General features: G+C 38.7%; 1 protein-coding gene and 1 long non-coding RNA gene across 15 annotated transcripts in view; one reads left to right on the top strand and one right to left on the bottom strand.

The window, feature by feature from the left end:
* Nucleotides 1-5691, bottom strand: part of LOC120389045 — an 85032-nt gene extending 79341 nt beyond the window's left edge. Inside the window, exon 1 of the long non-coding RNA XR_005590731.1 lies at nucleotides 5592-5691. This is a non-coding gene — a long non-coding RNA (uncharacterized LOC120389045). The remainder of the gene's footprint in view (nucleotides 1-5591) is intronic.
* The window catches only part of POT1 (protection of telomeres 1), a 177642-nt gene extending 153557 nt beyond the window's left edge, over nucleotides 1-24085 (top strand). For all 14 annotated transcript variants that reach the window (XM_039511181.1, XM_039511113.1, XM_039511109.1 and 11 more), the window contains 6 exons: nucleotides 477-682; nucleotides 7554-7689; nucleotides 10640-10731; nucleotides 15077-15168; nucleotides 19311-19416; nucleotides 20396-24085. In XM_039511181.1, the coding sequence (XP_039367115.1) occupies nucleotides 477-682; nucleotides 7554-7689; nucleotides 10640-10731; nucleotides 15077-15168; nucleotides 19311-19416; nucleotides 20396-20508 (745 nt within the window). In that variant the 3' untranslated portion in view covers nucleotides 20509-24085. The remainder of the gene's footprint in view (nucleotides 1-476; nucleotides 683-7553; nucleotides 7690-10639; nucleotides 10732-15076; nucleotides 15169-19310; nucleotides 19417-20395) is intronic.
* Nucleotides 24086-26038: the final 1953 nt, after the last annotated feature.

Below are 26038 nucleotides of genomic sequence, written 5' to 3'. Positions count from 1 at the left end.
TTTTGCAGAATGCACGGTAAAATAGAGTGGGATAATCTGGGTTTCACCATTGAAGAGACATGTAGCTATGTGGCCATCTTAGGGCCTATTCCAAAGCCCAGTGAAGTCAGTGGGAATCTTTCTGTTGATTTCAGTGTGGGCTTGGATGAAGGTATTAGACTTTACCCCTGCTGATAGACAGGATTAGCTTTCTTGGCATGCAGCAGCAGGCTCATTCATGCAGGACTAGTTTTCCTTGAGCTTATATACACAACACTCCACACATTTGCTGTGCACCATCAAACCCTTAAATTGCTACAGCTTGGTTGTATATTATCTTTTGTCAAAGATCAGTGTGGAAAGGTGAATTTTCCAGTATATGCTGCTGTTATAATAATATTTCAATATCTTGTTTGTTTAAAGTACTGCATTTCAGTTACTAGACTATTGAAAGAGAAGCTGCTACTATTTACCTATTGCTTTCTAAAATGTTTTAGGCAAGAAGTTCCAGATGGCGATGATTTCGACTTAATATTAAGAGACTGTGCAGCTACAGCTCCAAATCCAGAAGTACATAATTCATTGTGGTATGATTCTGCAGTGTGGGATACAGAAAATCAGGGGCAAAGAAAAATAGCTGTTCATTTTGTGAAACACGATGAGCTACTTCAAGAGCCAGAAGATACTTTGATTATGGTACAAGGTAAGATAATTAAATTACAGTTATACCACCTAGGATGGGGCAGTGGACTTTACCACTAGAAATTTAGGATTTAAGTATCTCTGATTTAAAAACAAAAAGTTAGTTAGTGAGTTGTATTTAAAAACAAGCACACACATATTAGAATCAGCTTTAAGAGATGGTAAAATCTATTAGAATTTTAAGGTTAGAGGTGGTTGGTTGAGTCTCTGAAGTTTTCAGATAAAATTTAAACTTGCAAAAATAGTGGGTTTGGATTTCTGTAAACCAGACAGGAGTCAGATATCTTTGTATCTGATAAATCCAAACCAAGAAGCTTATTGATGATGCAGTTTTTAAAAAAATGTACTATCTCCAGCTGGGCTTTTAGGTAGGTACAGTTCTGATTTGGAATGGTGATTGCAGTCTTACTAAAAATCTTCAACTGTGGCTGGATAAATAAAAGGCTTCTGCTAATGCAAACCTACTATATACTTTGTCAGCCTCTGGATGTCAGTGTTGTGTCACATAAATAAAGCTGAATCAGTGTGCTTTTTATCTGATTGCTTTTTAGGGGGAGAGAAAAAAAGCCACCTAACTTTAAACAAAGCAATTTAGGCAAAGATATAAATAAGGATGTTTGGGTAGAATATAAGTAAGAAATTTTTGCACAGCAGACTGAAAATAAAAAATGAAATAAAGATAAAAAGAAAAATAAAACATCAAAAAAGGCAAAAAGAAAAGCAAAAATAAACAATAATAAGCAAGTTAACATAAAAATAAAATAATGAAATAATAAGATAATAAGATGGGAGAATAATAGGAGTATGTGATGATAAAGGATAATAGGATAGATATATGATAGTAATAACAGGGAAGAAACCTACAATGACAATCACACACAATGGGGACAAAACAACAAATATATCGGAAGGAGGAGGAGGAGGGGAGGTGTGGAAATAAGGTAGAGAAAGAAATGTTGAAAAAAAAAGATTCAAAAAGGAAAAAAAAAAATCTAGATCCAGATCTTTCAAAGTCTCTATCTATAGAAATTTATAAAAATAGTAAAAAATATATAACATTAGGGATATATTATCGATGACCTGACCAGGACAGTAATAGTAGAGGAAAGGCTAAGAAATTTAAGAAATTAAAACACAATAATTCAATCAAATTAAATTATCCCCATATTATTTCAGAACATTAGACTTCAATGAGAAAAATTTTAAAAATTTCATTTAATTACTGCTGAGGATTAAAATGAGGAGGGGCTGGCAGGAAGAGGAGACAACTTTAGGATTAAAGAGGCATCTTTAGATTTGCAGAGGGAAGAGGAGCAATAGCAGGAGCGCTTTGGACCATGTGAATATAGGACATATGCTGTGCTGTGCCAAACAAAGTGCCTAACACTGGGAGGAACAAAAATTTCAAAAACAAAAAAAAGGGTTAAAAAAAAAAAAGTTAAAAGGAAAAGTGAAAAGTAAAGTGACTAAAGACTAAAGGCCCAGTTTTTAAGTTGAAATTTAAAGATACAACCCAAAATACCCAAAATAATTAATAAAAAACAAAAAAATAAATAAATTAAAAAAAAAAAAAATTAAAAAAAAAACAAACAAGTAAAAAAAAAAGTAAAAGACTAAGAAAGAAAAAGAAAGAAAAAAAAAGAAAAAAAAAAAAAAAAAGAGAAATAGAAAGGAGCACAAACACAAACAAAGCAAAAGCAAAGTAAGAGAAGAAAAAAAAGAAAAAAAAGAAAGAAAAAACCAAAAAAAAAAAAAAGGTAATAAACAAAAATTTAAAACATCATCAAAGCAGGAAGCAGCAAAAACAAGGGGGATGAAAGATGGAAAAAAAAAAAAAAAAAAAAAAGATAAAAAAAAAAAGGATGGATTAAATGCTTTGAGATTCTTTGCTCATTCTTTACTTTGGCTTCTTTTAGGGAGATTCCCAAACCTGAGCTGGCTTTTTGTGAAACCTGAACTGTTGAAGATTGAAGTGTCACTAGAGGATGTTTTGAGATTGAAGTGTCACTTAACAACTCAATATTAAACCAGATGATAACACCAGAATTCACCAGAAAAGTCTGAAAGAAGACTGTGAAGAAGAAAGAACTTGAACTATTAAATGTAAACTGTACTTTAATTTGTAACCTGTCCTTACTGGCCAATTGGAAGTTAGCTAATAATATAAAAAAAATAAGGGCTCTGAGTGCGGGTGAGGATGGCAGGGTAGTAACCGGTAATAAATTTACAAAAATTGAAACAAATTAGTAAAATAATAAAGATAAAAAAAAAAACTTAATATATACATTAATAAATAAAGCAAATAATAAAATCTAAAGGAATGTAAAGAAAGGGAATCTCTTTAAAATTCTTAAAAGGGGTGAAGGGTCAACAGGACAACAGAGGGTGTGGAGGGGAGTGTGGATTGGAGTTGAGAAAGGGATTTCCCAGAAAGCCTTTGACCAAGGGCCAAAGCTTAACAAAAGGAAATGGGATAAAGGGAAAAGGAAAGGGACTTGAGGGGAGGAGAAAGGGGTTGAGGAATTAAGGGTAAATTCTCAGAAATGAGATAAATAATGAGTGGAGAGAGGGGTAACTAGTGTCCTAGTGTAGGTCCTATTCAATTAAGTCCTATTCAATTAATTCATAATTAATCTGGAAATGATCTGGACAGAGGGGAGTAACAGTGCAGATGATACAAGAACTCAAATGAATAGAAAAGAAAAAAAGAAGAAGAAGAGAAAAAAAGAAAAGAAAAAAAACAAATGAAAAAAAAACAAAAAAAATGAAAAAAAATAAAAATATGAAAAGTAAAAAAGTAAAAATAAAAAAAAAAAAATACAAATATACAACAACATGGGGGGGGCTAATCAGCAACGAGTCAGGAAGGAATCTTGGCGTCATCGTCGGATGATTCTTCGAAGAAGAGAGAAGATGAAAAAAGAGGCGGAAAAAAGCAAAAAAAAAGCAAGGGGGGAGGATAGGAATAAGGGATAGAGAAGACTTATATATATATATAAATATATATTATAATCCATGGTACGCCCACATCTCAAATACTGTACTCAGAGAAAGTCTCTCTCCTCAAAAAAAATAAGAAAAAACTAAGAAAAAAAAAGAAAAATGATTAGGGAAAGGGAGAGGGGAGAGAGAGGAGGAAGAGGCTAGGAAAGCTAGGACTCTTCAGCTTGGAAAAGAGAGAAAAAGAGGGACATGATAGAGGGTATATAAATCATGAGTGATGTTGAGAAGGTGGATAAGAAAGAAAATAAAATATATTTACCATATAACCAGATAACAAGTCACCAAAAAAGGCAAAAGGTTTAAAACAAAAAAAAAAAAAAAAAAAAATTCTTTTTTTCTTCTTCACACACAGGAAACTGGACTCCCTTACTGAGAGAGGGAGGAGGCTAGCTAGGACTACTTTAATGTTTAAAGGGGGGGTGGATAAATGGTGGCTAAGTCCCATAAATGGGCTTTAGCCCAGATGGGTATGGTGTCCCCTCCCCTCTCTGTGTCTCGTCAGGAGATGGATGGCAGGAGAGAGATCACTTGATCATCATTGCCTAGATTCCTCCTCTGGGGGCACTGGCATTGGCCACTGTCGGTAGACAGATACTGGGCTAGATGGACCTTTGGTCTGACCCAGTACGGCCTTTCTTATGTTCTTATTATGTTCTTAGCTTCACATTCTGAATTTAAAACAAGGCACAGTATCCAAGTGGATCAATGTGGAAGGGTAAGGGTGAGTCAGTTGGCCCTTTCCATGGACAGATCATTAGGGTTAATACAAGGCCCCTTCTGTTTGCTACTTAGCTTATTATCTGACTAGTTTCAACAGTTATCTGCTTTGTGGTGTGTCCCCAAATTCTTCAATCTGTTGATATAATTTTCTTCCTTTGTAAAAGCCCGGTCTCCCCAGTTCTGTGTCTGTTTTTGTTTTGTTTTTCTCCTAAAATAACCAAACAATATACCTTGCTCTGCAAATCATTGGAAGATATTAAAGCCCCAGCAGCTGAATGTTTGAGAGCAAGAGAGAGCATGTGGAGTGGAAGTGAAAGACACGATTGTAAATCTTAATATATTTACTAAAAGAAACTTTAGCTGACCAGTATTTCAGTTCATTTTCTCCTTCTGTATACTGTCAATGGAATGTGTCTAAAAAAGATGGGGGAGGAATTTTTTGTGTGTTCCCAGATACATCCTTCCTTAATTTCTCCGCATACACACAACAGCAGCTATTCTTCTGGCCAAGTAGATCTAAATATTACTCTTGGTGTTGCATAAGCAGCTTGCTTTAGTACAGTATGAGATCCTCCCTTCCCCAGAGACCAGATGCTGAGCCATGTTACTTCCACAGGATTTTTTTTGCCTCTGTTGAGCTGAGAGTTGAGATAGAGCTAAATCCTGGAAACAGATCCACTGCCAGGGGCGGCTCTAGCTTTTTTGCCGCCCCAAGCACAGCAGTCAGGCGGCCTTCGGCGGCCTGCCTGCAGGAGGTCTGCCGGTCCCCGCCACCGAATTGCTGCCGAATCCACAGGACCGGCAGACCTCCCGCAGGCATGCCGCCAAGGCGGCCTGACTGCCGCCCTCGCAGGGACCGTCAGGGCGCCCCCGCGGCTTGCCGCCCCAGGCATGCGCTTGGAGCATTGGTGCCTGGAGCTGCCACTGTCCACTGCTAGGTCAGCCTTTATTTAAACAACTTTTAATGAACATAAATAAAGCTAATTTGTGGCAAACCTTAAAAAAGGTGGAGTTTAAGATATTGATTACATTTAGATTAATATGTATTATTAATTTACTTCCATTTTTATCTAGTAAATTCACTGATTGATTTCAAAGGACAGCTATTGTTAATCCAACACATTTGTTGATGTTGATTTGTTAGTACGCTGAAAACATTGTCCAGAATGACTTTATATTCCAAATACCTTTAAATTATGGCGGCATCGCAATAGTTCCATAGTTAAGGCTGTACTGAGTTTTACGCTTAACGCACGATTTAAATCCTTCGTCTGACCATAACATTTCAAGCATTGTGTTCTGAAGAGGTTGTTGCTATGGCACTGGACTGGATTCTATTCTTGGCTCTGCTATGTAACCCTGAGCAAATCACTTCTGTTCCCCTCCCAAGCTTTATTCATCTTTTATGGTTACATGATAGGTAGGTACTGTCTCTTACAATGTATTTGTACAGTGTCTAGCACACTGGGGCCCTGATCTGGTTGGCTTCTCTAGTCACTCGTGCATGATAAATAACTGTAATAACAATAATAATAATAATAAAATATATGAGACAAAGCCAGAGTTCCTATATTAATGCTTTTGTATAATCTTAAATCTAATTTAAGCTTAAGTTGTTTTTGCAGAAAGTTACTTATTTCAGAAATTCACTGATATATTTCTTTCCTATTATCCATTCAGGAACTAATTAGTTCAAATGTTATTTAGCCAAAAACTAGTGGTTATTAGGTGCATAACAAAATAATTACAGGGTTAAGTGTATCAGACTGATTCTTGAAATTACAAGGAAACGTAATTATACTGGTCTGAGGTCAGAGCGTTTCTAGATTCAACCTAGCAACCATATCAAACAAGCACTGCTGTGATTGAGTGACCTGTGATCATTTTAAGAAATGACATCCCTGTATCTCTAAGGGATAAAATGCATGTCTTATGATACTAGACTGGGGTGGGCAAACTACGGCCCGTCTGACCTTTTAATCTGTCCCTCAAGTTCCCGCCGGGGAGTGGGGTCGGGGGCTTGCCCCGCTCCGCGCGCCAGGCAGGGAGCAGGGTCAGGGGCTTTGCGCAGCTCCCAGAAGTAGCAGCATGTCCCCGCTCCAGCTCCTATGCGTAGGGGCAGCCAGGGCCAGGGAGCTCCACATGCTGCCCCCACCCCAAGCTCTGCCCCCCGCAGCTTCCATTGTCCAGGAACCGTGGCTGCGCCCCTGCCCTGATCCCCCTCCCACCCTCTAAACTCCTCAGTCCCAGCCCGGAGCACCCTTCTGCACTCCAAACCCCTCATCTGCAGCCCCACTCCAGAGCCCGCACCCCCAGCCAGAGCCCCAACCCCAACCCCCTGCCGTAGTCTGGAGCCTCCTCCCACACCCTGAACTCCTCATTTCTGGCCCTACGCCAGAGCCCTCACCCCCTCTTGCACGCCAACCCCCGATTTCATGAGCATTCATGGCCCACCATACAATTTCTATACCCAGATGTGGCCCTCAGGCCAAAATGTTTGCCCACCCCATACTAAACTCAGGTAGCTTTTCCAGTAATATAAAGCATTCATTTGTAGTTTTGGTAAGTTACCAAGTGGTACTTAAAATCATATTATTATGTTTACTACTGTGTTGAATTTTTCCCCTCACTTCAGTTTTGATGCTGTTTTAACAGCCACTTGCTCTCATATTGCTAGCTAAAATGTAATGGTTTGTACCACTTAAAAACTGGAATGTCAAGCTGTTTTCTAGTGGAACTGGTTGTTCTCAAGACAGCAGCCACTAAAATTGCTGGAAATGTCGTGAAAGAAAAAGCAAACTGTAACCTGTAAAGTTACTTGAAGGTCTGCTATCTTGTTAGCTACTATTGTTGTTATGAAATATATTTAAAACATGTTATGGTAACTTACAACTTTGATTGCACATTTACACGTGGTTGTGTTAACATTTTGATGTCTTTGCATGTGATGATGAGTCACTTTTAAAATGTTGTGTGGTTGTTCCTATACTTTTAATACATTCAGTACATTAAGGAGTTCCATCAACACTGGCCTGTGTACAGTGATGAATTACAGATGCTGAAATGGATATCCAATAGGCCAAGAAAGATGAATAAAGTAATTTAGCATTAAATACAATTAAGAAAACATTTTTTTCTGCTTTTAACAGGGGGGACACTAAAAGAAATCAGAAAACTTTCAAGAAGATTTAAATGTATTATACCTGTGAGATCAACGAAAGAAGATCTTGAGTTACTAGACCTTTCAGCTCCCTTCCTTTTGCAAGGGAAAATATGGCATTATGGGTAGGTTAAAAAAAAAGTCTTAATAGTTTAGAAGTGGTTGCAATTAATAGATGTATAGAAAGTTAGTTTGTTTCAATAACTTAAATTTCAGTGTCAATTGCAAACAGGTATAACTTTACCTTCTAAAGCTTGTTTTTGAAAAGAATTGTCCATGACAATTGCAAAAATTAAAATTGTATGGAAGAAGAAGACATTGATCTGGAGCCTGAACATGAAACTTATGCTACCACCACTATAGTTAAGAGAAAAGAAACTTACATTATACACTTCTGTTTTCAGGAGTTGACAGCTTTTTTTTTTTTTTTTAAATTACACCATTAGGTTAAAAAAAGCTTATTCTCAGCCCATAGAATTTCCTATAATTCTTTGGATGGTAGCGAGGGGTAGGAGGGTTTCCTCAAGGGTCAAGGCTTCTAGGAGGCGGTGGGTATAGGAGCCAACGGGCCAGGAGGGTCAGGCTGCTAGGGATGTCAGTGCTGGACTATGATGTGCTACCTCCCCTACTTGATGGTATGAAAAGATGGTTATTTAAACATAACAGTTTTTTCTACTTTAAAAAATAAAAAAAGCTCTTGTCCATCAAGAGATGCCTACTTACATGCCTCATTCAGGCTATGGCATTGGTGATACCTTAGTTGTGCACAGGTCATCACCAGTACAAAGTACCACCCTTTGAGCTTTCAGCATGCCCCATGTGATCACTAACTGTTTGGCAGCTCAACTTCGTAGACAGGGCCTGCAAGTGTTTCCTTGTTCCTAGATGTCTGTCTCATTAGAGCCCAGTCTTATAACTCTGCCCTACAGGAGATATTTTCCCTCTTTAAATCTTTGGGTTTTACTGTAAACATTGAAAAATCACACTGGTTCCCACACAGTCTTTCACCTTCCTAGGGGCCATCTTAGATATGACAAGAGCCCTAGCTTTTTTGCCCCAGGACAGGTTTTGAGATCATCTTCAGGCAGTAAATCTAGTCAGGTCCAGAGGAGCAGGGGCAGTAGTTTTGCATTTGGCCTGATGGCAGCTTGTACCCTTATTGCCCTCTTTGTATGAGTATGGATGTGTCCCTTGCAGAGGTGGTTGAGTCTACTGTGCAGACCAAATGATGGCCTATACATGATAGTTTCCCTTATTCAGAAGGTTTGTGATTCTCTTTTGTAGTGAAAGCTCCCAAAGTTTGTCTCAAAGAGAAGCCCATCCCACAGCCAGCACCTTGAATAATGGTAGGCACAAAGGCCTCCAAACTTGGGAGCTCATTTAGGAAACTTGAAGGTTCATGATGTTTCAAAGTCTCACTTGTGTGTACTTATCAAAGCACAACAAGTTAAGACCTTTACAGTAATATCAAATATGCACCAAGGTATGGTTAGTGTAGGGGCTATCCTTGAATTCCCTGAAGTCTGTACATTTAAAATCTTATCCTTTGCAATTGTCATTAACGGTGTTACATTTAATCTATGTAGAATTTTTGGGTATTATCTTATTGCCCATGTAGTTGTCCTAACTCTGAATGCCACATATTCTGTGTAACATATTTCATAGCATCATAGAATATCAGGGTTGGAAGGGACCTCAGGAGGACATCTGGTCCAACCCCCTGCTCAAAGCGAGACCAATCCCCAACTAAATCATCCCAGCCAGGGCTTTGTCAAGCTTGACCTTAAAAACCTCTAAGGAAGGAGACTCTACCACCTCCCTATGTAACCCATTCCAGTGCTTCACCACCCTCCCAGTGAAAAAGTTTTTCCTAATATCCAACCTAAACTTCCCCCACTAGAACTTGAGACCATTTCTCCTTGTTCTGTCATCTGCTACCACTGAGAACAGTCTTGATCCATCCTCTTTGGAACCCCCTTTCAGGTAGTTGAAAGCAGCTATCAAATCCCCCCTCATTCTTCTCTTCCGCAGACTAAACAATCCCAGTTCCCTCAGCCTCTCCTCATAAATCATGTGCTCCAGCCCCCTAATCATTTTTGTTGCCCTCCGCTGGACTCTTTCCAATTTTTCCACATCATTTTTATAGTGTGGGGCCCAACACTGGACACAGTACTCCAGATATATTTAAAAGGTATTAATTATTTTCCTGCAACATATTAAACCAAATTCTGCTATAATTTACTCCATTGTAAAACCGGAGTGACTTCATTGATATCTGCTTCACACCAGTGTAAGTGGGAGCAGAAGTAGGTCCACTGATTCTACATGACAAGTTTGCTTTTAAAGCTAATCTTAAAGATAAATGTCAATTTTATGTTACAAATGTAACATACTAGCACAGAAGCTTATTTTGAGGGCAGAATAATGCTACCGTAACTTTGTTTCTTGGGGCAAATGAAAACAACTTTATATGGACATCTCTCAACGAAAGATATTTTTATCCACTTACAGAATTTTAGTTGCTGTCTTACATCCTGTAAAAGTTTGATGATGATATATTAGTACTCCAGGAATAAAAAGGAGAGGTTCTTTTAGTAACTTATAATTAAAATATTTTAGGCACAAGTTAAGACAAATTCCTGTACTAATAATCTTATAATCCTATTGTGTTTTTAATACTTATTAGAGTTTCAGATTTATTACTGCTCTTACAAAATGGCACTTTGTATGTATTGTTAAACCACAAAAAGTGCTAGTGCATGAATATGTGCTCCATTGGTATTGGTGCACAGTTAGCCTTTGTTATTCAGTTAGGCTCTTTCATGGGTCAAAATAACTTTTTGTAGGTGCTGATTCATAAGGAGCATTAATGTGGTTTAGTACTTTAGATGTTGTATGAAGCTTCTCTGCCTTAAAAAACCTGATTTATCAACTGTGCATCTTTTCATAGTGGAGGTGGTTTGTATCCCCACTGAGTAACTTTATTTGAATAAACCTCTTTGGCGCAGAATGAAAAAGCTAATAGTTCATCACCTTGAAGTCTGTATGCTATCAGCATTTTATTTTAAATGTCAGGTGCAAACAGTGTTCGAATCAGAAGACTATCCAGAATCTCAGTTCCCTTGCAGAAGAAGAACCATCGTGGGAGCCAACTGAAATAGCACGAGGTTAGCTAACATTATGACGTGAAATAGATTGTGCCTTGATTCTTAAGGTAGATACAAATTGTCTCACTGAATGGATTACACTTTTGCTCAGATCTTTATATGTCCTATGGATGCATATGTATTTGCATTTTGTGGGCTGGAGTTAAATATATGATTACCTTTTTAAAATACTATATTAAAAATGAACTGAAAAACTTTTTACCTGTCGGAATGTGAGATCATTGTTTAGTGTTTATTCTGCATTAAGTGGCATTTTTAACAATTAAGATAGTGCAGGTGTAACGAATCTTTGGTTACATACTTATAGATGTCTATTGTGAGCTATACACAAATATGAAGCATCAGGAATAAAATTTGTACGATTCACAAGTCTTCCACTTGAGCCAAATGTGAATCTTCCTTAGCTGTGAGTGATAGTAAGGTTTGTATCTTTTGTAAACACTACCATTAGAGGACATAAACACTAGCCTACTACATAACCCAGGGAATTGGTGAAGAGTTAATCGCCCAAGTCAAAAGGGTTTGAGCCCCTAATTCCCCTTTCTGCTTTTGAAAATCTCCCTATCTATTCCTTGTGCTGCTTTAGGTAGTCTCATCAACTGATGGAAGGAAAACAGAGCCCTGGGAAATACAATGGGTAAAGAAGATAACAATTTGAACTGTTTCTAAATTTAATTATTTTACATCAGTTCACATCCTAATAAGGATTTGCAATCTCAAGCAGTATCTAAGTCTGACTGATTTTATTAAAGAATACAAACTACTGCAGAAGCATGTGTCTCACAAATATCCTCTCCTGTTTATTCTGTATTAGTAAATATAAGCTAACACATAATTTACAGTATCAAATAGTGTTAATTAGAAATTTACTTCCCCCCAAATAAAAAAAACCTAAATTCATTAAATGAAAGCTTTCCAACAAATTAAATAAAAGCAGTGGTCGGGAGATTTGTAATTCCTCACAGCATAATTCAGCAACATACCAATGTGGCTACTGCATAAAAACCAATTTTGTCTGGCCAAATAAATAGCTCTGGTTTGGTTAGATTGAACCCTTTGCTTTCAGAATGTACTGCCCTGACATATTTTATTCTCTGAGTGGTTGGATCATGGCAGCATAAACAGTGTAGGACTATCCAAAGTACCATGGAGTACATTTCTTTTTTTATAGGTAAATACTTGATTAACTATTTAATTTTTTCCCTGGAATTGTTTAATTAAAGATAGCATGGATATAAAATGGGAAGATATATAAATGTCTGTAATACAAGAGTAATGCATATAATATATAACTAATATTTCCATAAGAATTTCTGAGTTCATATGAAAAATATGAAGGTTCATAAGGCAAGAAGTGTGTTAAGAAGCATCAGTTGTTTATATTCAAATATCTATGGGCTCTTATGAGTCCAAAGTGCAAAGTCTTCCCTATTTTACAATTGTGGATGCCTTTTAATGGAGTCTAAACTCTTACTAAACAAAATTTCCTGAAGGTGACCTAGTCTGGAATCATCAGGAGAAACTGAATAAGTGATGTGTAAACAGGTCATCCACCTTTTTCTTGGAAGAAACTTCAACAGTGTTTCTGTAGCAAGGTCTATTCTCACATAACTTCAAACATATATTGCAAGCAGTTATTTTTACTTACTTTTAAAAACAAATTGATAAAATATGTGAATATATTGCTAATTTTAACTGATTATAGATCATTTGCGCATAGAATCAGAATAATAGAAATGTATGACTGGAATGGACCTCAAGAGATTATCTAGTCCAGCCCTCCATGCTGAGGCAGGACCAACTAAACCTAGACCATCCCTGACAAGTGTTTGTCTAACCTGTTCTTAAAAACCTCCAATGACAGGGATTCTTTAACTTTCCTTAGAAGCTTATTCCAGTGCAATTTTTTTGTAATATCTAATCTAAATCTCCTTTTCTGAAGAGTAAGCTCATTACTTCTTGTCCTGTCTTCAGTGGATTTGGAGAACAGTTGATCACCATCTTCTTTGTAACAGCCCTTAGCACAGTTGAAGACTGTTACCAGGTCCCTCCTCAGTATTCTCTTTTCAAAATTAACATGCCCTTTTTTTTTTTTAACCTTTCCTCATATGTCAGGTTTTCTAAACATTTTACTATTTTTGTTGCTGGACTCTCCAGTTTGGCCACATATTTCTTAAAGTGTGGCACCCAGAACTGGACTCAGTACTCCAGTTGAGTCTTCACCAGTGCCACGTGGAGCAGGACAATTACCTCTCGTGTCTTATTACATATGATATTCCTGTTTATACACCTCAAAATATTAGCCTTTTTCACAATTGCATCATATTGAATCATATTCAGTTTGTGATTCACTTAAACCCCCAGATCTAGACTCCACTTTAACCCCCAGATTTCTGCAGTGCTACTCCTTAGCCAGTTATCCCTGTTCTGTAGTTGTGCCTTTGGTTTTTCGTTCCCAAGTGTAGTACTTTCCACTTGTCTTTTGTTGAATTTCATCTTGTTGATTTCAGACCAATTTTCCAATTTGTCAAGGTCATTTTGAATTCCAGTTCTACCCTCCAAAGTGCTAGCAACCCCTTCCAGTTTAGTGTCATCCACAGATTTTACAAGCATGCTTTTCACTCCATTATTGAAGTTATTAATGAAAATATTAAATAGGACCAGACCCTGGACAGGCCCCTGCAGAACCCCACTAGGAATCTCAAGCAATATTCAAATTATAAACCCAACACAGACACTTAATTAAAGATAGCCAGGAGAGAGTATGATTGGAAAGTAGTTGCCATAATTATATACATTAGGTACATAGTTTTGAATCTTTTTTGTTGGACATATGACATAGTTAATATCAGTGGGAGAATGTACCTAGCCATTGAATTTTCACAGATGGGTTTAGTTAATTTCAGAGTACCAGTCAGGCAGCTTTTTTATTTGAGTAGAACTTGCCAAGGAATTTTAACTACATCATATGGAATATATTGTTTTCCCATAGATAATATATTTCACCAAATATATTGCCGTATGTTCGTTTAGAACACAATCCTGTTATCATTGAACCAAAGGCAAAACTCTCACTGATTTCAGTGGAAGATCAGGCAGAAAGAGATCCTACCGCAAAGTCAGAAGTTAGGATGTATGCAAATGTTTGCAACATTTTTACCAAAGAGAAAAGAAGTACTTTAGAGCAGTGGTTCTCAAAGCCGGTCTGGCGCTTATTCAGGGAAAGCCCCTGGAAGGCCGGGCCGGTTTCTTTACCTGCCGCATCCACAGGTTTGGCCAATCATGGCTCCCACTGGCCACAGTTCACCACTGCAGCCAGAGGGGGGAGGAGTAGCTCAGTGGTTTGAGCATTGGCCTGCTAAACCCAGGGTTGTGAGCTCAGTCCTTAAGGGGGCCATTTAGAGAACAGGTAAAAATCTGCCTGGGGATTGGTCCTGCTTTGAGCAGGGGGTTGGACTAGATGACCTCCTGAGGTCCCTTCTAAGCCTGATATTCTATGATCCCTCAGCCTGCACTGCTTCCCACAACCCACATGGGCCTGGAGCAGTAAACCACAGCCAGTGGGAGCCACAATCAGCCAAACCTGCAGACACAGCAGGTAAACAAAGCAGCCCAGCCCACCAGGGGCTTTCCCTGAACAAGCAGCAGACCAGCTTTAAGAACCACTGCTTTTCTGTATTTTCTAAACTCTTGAGCAAAACTGAATTTCCATTCTAAAGTGGCACTCTATACATAAATCTTTCTGAGCATCTCATTTTACCTGCAACACAAAATGTTTTCACTTAGTGTATAACATTGTCATGAAACCTATATGTAGAGCTACATGAAATTTTTAGTGAAAATACATGTTTTACTGAAAAAATTCAGATTTGTTTCAACCAAAACAATTAGCAAATTCAAATAGATTTTGGTGAATTTTTTATATTGGTGGGAGGAGAGAGACAAGAAAACAACTTTTCATTTCAGAAATGCATTTTGTTTTGGAATTTCCCTCAATTTTATATAAAAATAAAAACCTTGAAATAAAAAAAAAGTCTGGTTTTAGGTTGAATGAGACATTTCCATTGTTTGCTTTAAAAAAACTCAGAAATGTTTTGTTTCAGGTCAACCTGAAAAGATTTTGTTGTTTAGTTTTCGGTTCAGTGTTGAACTGAAAAATCTGTTATTCGTACAGCTCTAATTATAAATCCACAAACTCCACCCATCCATGTATCTGATTATATTTTAAAATTATAATCGTACAATAAGTCACATAATTAAAAGCAAGTCATTTCATTTACCTTGTGTTGTGATAATTTTATCTTGAATATTCAGTACTTAAAGCAAAATATTTTTCCCACACTAGTTTTAGGTATTGAGCCACTCCAGTATGTTTTTGTTATGAAGTTTACACTTGATGATGGCACAGGAGCACTGGATGCATACCTCTTTGACTATGTAAGTAAACAGAGAGTAAATAGATGATGGTTCTTGTTAAGTATGGTCCCACACACACACACACACCAGGGCACATCCTGGACTGTGGGCCTGCTCTGTTCCTTTTAACTCTCTGGATCATGGTACTCTTACACTGCTCTGCTAGTGACTAGCAGCCCCTTCTGGCTTTGCTCTCACACAGCCATTAGCATGTGAAGGCACACCCAAAAGTTACATGCAGGCTCTCACAGCCTGTCATGAACTATACACAGGGAGATACCAGCAAATCTCTCCAGCCCCAGTCTTGCACCCCAGAAATGTACCATCATGCATTGAGGGGGCAGGGATAGCTCAGTGGCTTGAGCATTGGCCTCCTAAACCCAGGGTTCTGAGTTCAATCTTTGAGGGGGCCATTTAGGGATATGGGGCAAAAACTCTGTTGGATGATTTAATTGCGGAGTGGTCCTGCTGTGAGCAGCGGGTTGGACTAGATAGTCTTCTGAAGTTCCTTTCAACCCTGATATTCTATGATCAAGAAAAGGTCTTGAGCATTGTAAGCTCTTTAATTAATTCACCACTCCTTCAAAGGATGGTGGACATGCCCCAACCTTTGTAATCTGAGCAGATTCCCCAAGTTCTTTAGACAAACTCAGTGGTAAAGATAAAAGATTAAAATAAATTTATTAACTATAAAAAGATAGATTTAAAGCAATTATAAGTGGTAGGCATAGAGGTCAGAGGTGGTTACATAAGAAATAAAAGGTAAAATTTAAGTTTAAATCATAAGCGTTATCAGACTAAGCAAGAGTTGAATCAAGCAGTTTTTCTCACTCTACTCGGAGTTGCAAGCAGCTCACAGTTCTTAATACACAGGCTGAATTCCCTGCTCAGCCTGGGACCAATTCCCAGTTCAAAGTCTTTTCTGCCAAAGTCTTGTTGCCTTCAGAGTAGGTGGGGAGGAAAGAGGCAGACTCTTGATGCCACTGTCCCTCAGTTCATGTGCCTGGAAACATACTGACTCAAACGTGGAATCAAGTATCACCTGTCCTGATACTTTGCTGAGTCACTGAGTTAAGCAATCCCCATTGTGTAGAGCTTGAGCAACTGTCTCTTATTGAATTGTAAATCTTGTTTGCAATTCACCTGCTGGTCAAAGGCTAGTGAGGATTGCCTAACACCCATCTGAGTGTGGGTTACCCTGTTTGTTGCCACTGGAGAGCTTGCTATCAGCGTCTCCTAGACTCTCAACATATGTAGCAAAATCTCATAACTCCATATACAATGATGATATACATATTTTGACAGAACAATGAGTTTCAGCAAATCCTGAGTTTTCATAGGATACCTTACAAAGCATTCTTTGTACAAAATATCATAACCATGCACAAGTGGTGAATATGGGAATACAAGGTGCAATTTTTAAGTACAATACGTCACAGGGGTGTTCGGCGCCCTGTGTTTCCACAAAGTCCCTGGCTGAGCTGGCTGAGTTTCTCTCTGTCATGGTGTTGAAACACCCTGTCTGATTGCTTTTGATGTGATGATTGAGAGTCATTGAGAATGACTATTTTTTTGGGTTAGCTCAGGATTTTATGACTATTCTGACAACTCTGTTTCCTTACTGGGTAGATTCCAGCCAAAGCCATATAGCTGTCCATCTTCTACATCTAGTTTTTTGATCTAAAGGTCTAGGTAATGTGGGCTCTTGCTTATCATGGACTGACTAGTGGCTTCTAGGTTGTATTCATCTAGCTTCCAAATAAATGTTAGTCCCTGCCCCCAGAAAGATTGTTTGCCTTACCTAGATACTTGGTCTCTACATTTAACATAAGATTATACATTCACTCTTTGTGACTTTACACACTTTGCTTAAATTACGTGTCTTCGTTTCCCAATTTTCTGAAATACAAATAATATTGGCCTGCCCATGGGAATGTGAGGGATTAACTAAATGATTCTAAAGTGCTATGTAAATGTGAAGTATTATTTTTCATATGCATATGTAATAGATGTATAACTTTGTGGAAGTAATGGAAGATCCTATTTCATACATTCATGATGGCAAAGTTAAATTATTTGAGTACTCTGCATGTCTTAGATTTTGAGTAGCTGGGCCTTCATGTTTCATTTATATAGTTGTTTGCATGCAATAGATATTTATTTTGCCTGTCCTTTTGGTTGTTGCTTACCTGCTGATAATTTCAGGTAGGAATGTAAATGTTAAGAAGTATGAGGGCTTTGATAAGATGAATAGATGCTGATAATACTAATCTAATATAGCATTATATTTGCAATATATTACACTGCAGCTTTGGAATTATCTAAAGCCAGTTGGGCTTTTTGGTCCCTTTGTTTCACAGCTTGGGACAGCCTCATTTCAGATACATACAAATTAATATATACGTATATTTTTACCCACTGTGTCAAGTGGCAATAAGGGGGAAATGTTTTCCCATTTCTTTTCTTTAACCCATTCTGTATAACAAGTTAAAAGGCTCTTCTCTTTTTTCCTTTCCTCTGCCCCTCTCCCCTTCTTTGAAAGCTGTTCTTTTAAATTGACAAACTAATCTGGGGGAGCTGCTGACTGCTACAACTGAGTTGCAGGGGGAAAAGGCAGTTTTCTTTTGAAGTGTCACCTGCACTTCAAAAGGAAACTGCCACTTTCCTCTGCCCAGACTAAGGTGCTCCAAGAGTGCTTGAGAAAAAGCTGGGCTGCTTTGAAGTGTAACTTTAAACTAGCTTCCAGTCTGATTTCTATAGTAACTCTCCCAGTTCATTTTCTTAACCTGATAGTCTGAGTTAAAGGAGCTGGGGAGAAGAGTCAGGAAAAATTAAAGTGTGAGTTGAAAATGTGTCTCTTTTGCCATAAACAGTTGTTATTTAACAGTTATATTATAGTGCCATCTAGAGGTCGACCAGAAAGGAACCCATTTTGCTAGGTGACAGGTCACCTGGGCTCCGGGGAGAGAGAGTCAAGTCGGTTCAAAGTTATGTTAAAATAATGATACTGCAGTGAAAATTGTTGGGAATAGGTGTTATACAGTTCCCCTACTGTTTTATTTCATCGTCTACTTGGGCTACTTTTTATAGTAGGAAGATAAATTGTGTAAAACCCACCCACGTTTCTTTTCAAACTGAAGAATGAAATTCAAAACGAGAGTTCTACTTGCATAGGTTCAGATTCTGACACCCATACTCCTGTTTAGTGGTATCTTACTCCTCAGGATTTCCATTAATAGCAATGGACTATTTGAGCGGTAAGGTTGAATTTAAATAAGGATGGCACAATCCTGTCTGTAATTTCTGTCTGTCTGTCTATCGTACTTATATGGCCCCCATCACTGTAGTATCTAGAGCTGGGCAATTGGAGGGGGATTATTTTTGCCAAAAAAAATGAATTTGGGGTCTCTGAAACTATTCACAAATTTGTGATGAATTTGTCAAAAAGTTTTGCCTGAGAAAAAATGAAAAACATTTTTTCAAAAAGTCAAAATGTTTCATTTCAACCATTTGAAAACACTGTTTTGACTTTGTTTCAAAATGTTTCATTTTGAAAATTTTGAAATATTTTTTGACTTTTCATTGTGAAATGATGTTCCATTTTTAAATGTTGTCCAATTGAAAGAAACCCACACAAAATGGTGAAAAACATCCAAAGCTGACTGAATCAACACAAAAAACGAAAAAAGTAATCATTTTGTGTCAACCTAAAACATTTCAGTTGATTCAAAACAGAAAAAAAATTGAAAAACTGAATTTCAGTTTGAATCAAACCAATTTGTTTTTTCACATTTTTCGGTTCAGCCCCCTGCCAACTGAAAAATCTATTATTCACTCAGCTCTAATAGTGTTTGAGCACCTCACGATCTTTAATGGATTTATCTTCATGCAGTATGTGTGTTAGTAAAGCATTAAGACCACCAAAAAAGTGCGTAAGTCATTGACCATACTACATGTCTCAGGGTTAATACCCTACTCATGCATGCTCTGATTTGTTTCTAGCTGTATCTGGGTCATTTTAAAAACACTGAACTGAATATATTGCTCCCTTTTGTCATTTTAGTCTCTTCATAAGATTCAAGAGCCTGCTAAAATGACGCTAACTAATGACACCTGATTTATTTTTCTCTTCTTTTCTCCTCAAACCCTTCCACTTTCCTCAGGAAAAGTTTTTCCAGATTCCTGCCTCCGAAGTCCTTACCAGTAGTCTTCTTCAGGAGAAGATGGAAATGATCATGAATATACTTTGTCCTCCAGGAACAAAACTAGGTCAGCTGTCACTTTTTGTAATCTGCTACTATGTATGTAAAGTTATGTTGAATTTACCATTCATTTATTATAAATATGATAAGAGCACAGACCAAATTCAATACTAGAGAATTGTAAGGAAATTGTTACTTACTTTTGTTTAATGTAATATGTTTGGTTTGTCCTTTTTAAAAGAAGGGCCTTTGGAAATAGGAGTAATAATTTAGTCCCTGCAATGGTACTAAGGGTGTGCAGCTGTTCACTCATGCTGGCATAGATTCAGTTTTGTATGTACACATGCTTGTCCAGGCAGAGCTAGATGTGTAATTCACATTCATATGGAAGTTAACCAAAACACCTTTATTTAAAATGTCACAGAAGCATAGTGACAATTAATAGAGAATTCAGTCCGAGCCCCTCACTTTCAATGGAAGAATCTGGCCTAATGCACATACAAAGTTGGAGTACCCTTTCCTGCAGGAAACCCCTATGGAAAGTGACTCAGGGTAAGGAAATCTCTGTGAAGATCCAATCACAGAGTTCCTCTGAGCATTTCATCTGGGGGCCCAAAGTGGAAGCTTCCACTGGGCTGTCTGCACAGAACTGTTTGTCTTTGCCTTAGAAGCCTGTTTCCTCAGAGTGCAGGTCCAGAGCACCCAGGCACCCTTGTCCCTGGGGACCTTCTCCCACCCAGTGCAGTGAGTGTTCCATGGAATAGAAGATATATCCCTAGGCTGCATTATCTTCTCCAAGTACAAACCTTTGGTGAGAACAGAGGGAGAATAATGATACAAGTCCCACTCTGCTCTCTGGCTCTCTGTACCAGCAGTTAGGAGAAGCGTTTCTCAGTGGAGACTGATCAACCCCTTCTGTGCATAAGAAACTTCAAAATCCATTTTTAGTTTTCCTTTTAGTCAGATGAATTATGTGTTAAAGTTCCACTTTTCTTATAAAAGCTGGAAATACTATCAAAATGTGTAATTTTGTTTTTGGTTTGTAGATGACTTGCCATGGTTGGAATGCTTCATCAGGTCTTATAATGTCAAAGATGGAATGGAACAGCAAGTTTGCTATCAAATTTTTGACACTATGGTTGCTGAAGACGTTATCTAGTGATATGTATTGCAATTTAAGAGACATGCAATTTATCAACATTATCAATTACAAAAAAGTTTTGTAGCTATAAACACCATACAAGGTTTTGTATAACATTTAGTGTGTCATGTTCTGTGTTAAGAAATATTAATCAGGAAAACAAATGCCTTTTTCTGCATCTCACTTGTGTATGAAGGTTTTAGCTCTTCTGTTCCTGAATTAAAATGAATTGGACATATGCTAAGAGGTATTTATTACTTGCTCTGGGCCCAACCCAGTGAGTCAAGTGGTAGTTGAGGTGCTCAGCACTTCATGGGATTGGTCACTTCGTGGTTGAGACTGTTAAAAGTGGTTTAATAGCCAAACATTCCAAGCTATTACACAATTGAAAATTATCATTAATGTTACTAAATTCTGCTATGACCTAGAGTCAAATTTAAAGGGACATTGTAAAATGTAAACATGTTTTGTAATGTATGAAGAACAGTCAACATGATTATGCTTTGTTCCTTTATCGATTTTAATACAAAAGAGTAAGTGATTTGAGAACAGCTGTGAAAACAGGGCTCTTCATTAACTTGTATTCCCTCACTTTATTCTGTACAAATCTATTTTAGGGTTCTAAAAAAACATGGTTTTTTTCCTTACTTTAATTTCTCTTTGATATGTAGTGAGCTCTTCCTGCAGTCCTTATGTGTGCAAGTAGTGTTATTGACCTCAGTGGAGCTATTTGCATGAATTAGAATTACTCATCTGCTTAAGAATCATAAAGTCAAGCCATAAAAGCAGGGATATTTAAAATATTAAAATGAATACTAATATTTATTAGATTATAAGGATGGTAAAGTCAGACATATTTGGGGCCATATTGGACATTGCTGCTCCTTTAAATTGTGTGTGTATTTGCAGAGGTTCTTGCCCATAGTTTGGCTAAATTTAGTGTCCGGTTATACTGTCTTCATTGCTTTTCTCTTTTGTATAATTAGATTGGATGGCTAAATTTAGAGATAGCATTTTCAGGCCAACAAGTGACTAGTTGGCTACCACAGTGGAAAGAAATTGCCTACTTTTACCTTGCATTCTAAAGTATTTGCCCCAAATTCAGAATCATTTTCTAGAGAATAATTGTAATGTAAAAATTCTCGTTAGGGGAATATGCTTCTTGTCATCAAGGAAAAAAAATAACATAACACTTGCGCAGAGGATTATTTTAAAGGGAGCATGGAGATATTTAAAATAGTGCTCATAGTTGACTGGTACTTTGATACTAAATACAAATGATTTTACAGTGTTCTAAGAGATGATTAGTAGAATAAGCTCTTATATCCACCTACAGTTTCATCCAAATGTCAATAGATTTCTGTGGGGTACTTTAAAAATCACTCTGCGCCATAGAAACAATGAGCCATGACCCTAGAAGTTTATCAATTATCATGTGGGTAGAAGGTGTGTTAACATTTCAAGCCAATGGTTCACTTTCAAGGAGAGGAGAAACTGTCAGCCTGATTGAATAGGACCATCAGCTTGCCAAGCAAGGAACAACACTGGCATTAGTTCTGAAAGCAGCTGCTTACTTACCCCTGGTCTGATGAGAGATACTGATAAGTGAATTATTTTTAAGACTTGAACACCTATGTGGGTGTCCAAATAATTTCAGTGGAATTTAACTCCTGAAGCACTCATCCATAAGAAATATATAAGGGTTTGTTTGCTATTTAATGGGTAGTTTAATCACAAAAACTATAGAGCCTGTATTTCTGGTTGTGTTCCATGACATCACAAACCATATTTTGCACTGCCAATCATTAGTAGAAAGTATATGTTAAATTGTAAATGTTTTTTTATGTAAATAAAAAGTCATGTTCCTGTACATCATTGCAGGTATTAATAAAATCTATTTTAAAGTAAACCTTTTGAAAAGTAATAGATCAGAATATATAAGGCTCACACTTCAGTGTAAATTTGTTTTCACCATCTCTAATGTTTGAGATTCTTGGCAGAACATTTTCAAGTCATTTTATGATTGTACATATGGCCCATGAAGTTGTCTGGCTATTGAATATTGTAAGTATTTAGCTGATTTAAAATAATGAGCTCTTTGCTCACACTTAACTTTTGGATATCTATTCACAAAACCTCTCTGCTGCCAATGGCCTACATCCAGCAGAGCACATTCTTAGGGTACGTCTACACTACCCGCCGGATCTGTGGGTAGTGATCGATCTATCAGGGATAGATTTATCGCATCTAGAGTAGACACGACAAAATTGATCCCTGATCACTCTGCCATCGACTCCGGAACTCCACCGTGGTGAGAGGCGGAAGCGGAGTCGATGGGGGAGCAGCAGTGGTCGACTCGCCGCTGTCCTCACCGCCAAGTGAATCGACCTAAGATACACCGACTTCAGTTACGCCATTCGTGTAGCTGAAGTTGCGTATCTTAGGTCGACCCCACCCCCAGTGTAGACCTAGCCTTACATAAGTTTGTTGAATTGGAACCAAAATAGCTAGATGTCTTACCAGATGTATTTTCTTTGAGATTTTCAGTGCTCGTGGAAGATGTTGAATTTCTCAGAACTGAAGACCACGGTTCACAAAACTTGTCTCAGTGTTGACCTGAAGGATCCTTCTGTGGGAGTGATTGAGCTGTGTTTCATCTCCATGACTGTTTTATTTCTTAATGGTTATGTGGAGACTGCCAACTTAGAAGCCAGTTGGGATAGTAGCTTCTGTGATGCAGGCAGTTTCCACTCTGATCTGAATTGAGAGCACAAACTGACTCCAACTTACTGTAGGTCACACCTGTTACAATAATTACTTTCAGTCACTACTGACCTGGACCAGATATCATCATCTGCATGGAAGCAAGAAATTTCATCTCCCATTTTCAGTCCCTTGGTCACTTTTCTCTAGTTTCTGAAACACATTTTAAAAATAAATCAAAACTGCCTTTCTGAATTGAGTGAATGAGATTGCTGAGATCCATCGGTGTTATAATAGCTATCCATAGAATTAATTTATTACAGACGTTTAAAAATGTTAAGTTTACATTTGATATAATTAATGTTGGAAAAATCAGAATAGTTTTAATGGTGAATCTGATGATTTCTCATGAAAATTTCATTTAACATCCCCCACTTTCTCTCCACTCCTTCTGCCCCCCATCCCCAATAATATTCAGTGCTTCACCATTTTAAAATGAATTGCTTGCTTATAAGGGATCATCAGTTCTCTGATGCTCTCTTAATGCTCAGATCAAAATAAAACAGCTAATTTGAGACCACTCTTCCATCATAAATTCAGGATGTTTTCCATATGTTTACTTCTCACTGTCTGTGAAGCATATTTTGGAATCTGCTTTAAATGTTCATGGATTCATTTTTGTTGTTACCTCTTCCACATAGTTTGCCATTTCTACTTTGGCTAAAATTTGGCAAGAATAACATTTATTGTGCCAACCAGTTTATAAAACACATGTTTTGAGGCCAGAAAGAGCTTTGTCTTCAAGCGTTAGCAAGTTTCCTGTTTAGCCAGTGTGGCGAGCTGATCAGCACAGGTGACCATGCAGAGCTCATCAGCACAGGTGACCATGGAGTCCCAGAATCACAAAAGAACTCCTGCATGGACCAAACAGGAGGTACTGGATCTGATCGCTGTATGGGGAGACGAATCCGTGCTAACCGAACTCTGTTCCAAAAGACGAAATGCCGGAATATTTGAAAAAATCTCCAAGGGCATGAAGGACAGAGGTTATAACAGGGACCCGCAGCAGTGCTGCGTTAAACTTAAGGAGCCCAGGCAAGCCTACCAAAGAATCAGAGAAGCAAACGGCCACTCCGGGTCAGAGCCCCAGACATGCCGCTTCTATGAGCAGCATGCCATTCTAGGGGGTGCCCCTACAACTACCCCACTCCTGTGCTTCCCTCCTCTCCCACCCCTCTCAGGCTACCTTGGCAGTTATCCCCCCATTTGTGTGACGGATTAATAAAGAATGCATGAATTTGAAACAACAATGACTTTATTGCCTCTGCAAGCAGACATCAAAGGGGGAAGGAGAGGGTGGTTGGCTTACAGGGAAGTAGAGTGAACCAAGGGGGTGGGTTTTCATCAAGGAGAAACAAACAGGAAAAAGCTTCTCTGATGCACAGCGCGCCCTGCTGTGCTCTTCTAACCGCCCTGGTGTCTGGCTGCGTGTAATCAGCGGCCAGACAATTTGCTTCAACCCCTCGCCCCTCCATAAACGTCTCCACTTTACTCTCACAAATATTGTGGAGCAGACAGCAAACAGTAGTAATGATGGGAATATTGGTTTCACTGAGGTCTAATTGAGTCAATAAACTGTGCAAGTGAGCTTTTAAACGTCCAAAGGCACATTCTACAACCATTGAGCACTTGCTCAGCCTATAGTTAAACTGCTCCTTACTACTGTCCAGACTTCAAGAGCCATGGGAGCAAGGGGTAGGCTGGGGTAGGTGCGACCGCGCAATGCTGCCGACTGGGAGAGCAGCTTGAGGCAGAAGCCTCCAGCCGGCGTGATATTCCAGGTAGGACTGAATCTCCATTAGACGAAACTTAAAGAGAATGACCTGGAGTCATTCCCATTTTTGTCCAGGCACCCCCAACCAACCTCACCGAGGCCGGCCAGGAGCACCAATGTCTGCCCAGGTGCCCCCGACCAACCTAACCGAGGCCGGCCAGGAGCACCCACGTCTGCCCAGGCACCCCCGACCAACCTAACCAAGGTTGGCCAGGAGCATCCATGGGACGATGACGATGGTTAGCAGTCGTACCGTCTGCTCTCCACAAAGCAAGGCAAGGGGATGCTGCTGTGTAGCACTGCAGTACTGCGTCTGCCAGCAGCACCCAGAAGACATATGGTGACAGTAAACTGAGTGGGCTCCATGCTTGCCATGGTATGTCGTCTGCACGGGTAACCCAGGAAAAAAGGTGAGAAATAATTTTTTGCCATTGCTTTCACGGAGGGAGGGAGGGGGGCCTGATGACATGTACCCAGAACAACCTGCAACAATGTTTTTGCCCCATCAGGCATTGGGAGCTCAACCCAGAATTCCAATGGGCGGCGGAGACTGTGGGAACTGTGGGATAGCTACCACAGTGCAACAGTCCGAAAGTCAACGCTAGCCCCGGTACTGCGGACACACACGGCTGACTTAATGCGCTTAGTGGGGACACACACAACTGTATCAAATCGATTTCTTAAAAATCGACTTCTATTAAATCGACTTAATTTATAAGACATACCCTTAGATGTGTAGAGGAAAAGCTGAATTGTGTACAGCAGAAAAGAGGGATTTAAGGGTGTTTGAAAGAGTGCTGCAGTGTTCTGGGTGGACCAGAGGGAGGAAAGCATTTCCTTGACACCATAACTGCTTTACTTTATTGGACACTGTTAGTTTCTGACATGGCTATAGTTTATCTCAGGCCTGCACAACATACGGCCGGCCCGCGGAGCCTCACTGTGCAGCCTGCGAGGGGATTCTAAATCCCCCGCACATGGCGCTCTGCGGGCACCCCAGAGCCCTTTGAA

The sequence above is a fragment of the Mauremys reevesii genome, linkage group 1 (genome assembly GCF_016161935.1).
Source record: "Mauremys reevesii isolate NIE-2019 linkage group 1, ASM1616193v1, whole genome shotgun sequence".
NCBI classification, from domain to species: Eukaryota; Metazoa; Chordata; order Testudines; family Geoemydidae; genus Mauremys; species Mauremys reevesii.
Note: the sequence above shows the minus strand (reverse complement) of the source record. Positions and strands in the feature narration are given on the sequence as shown.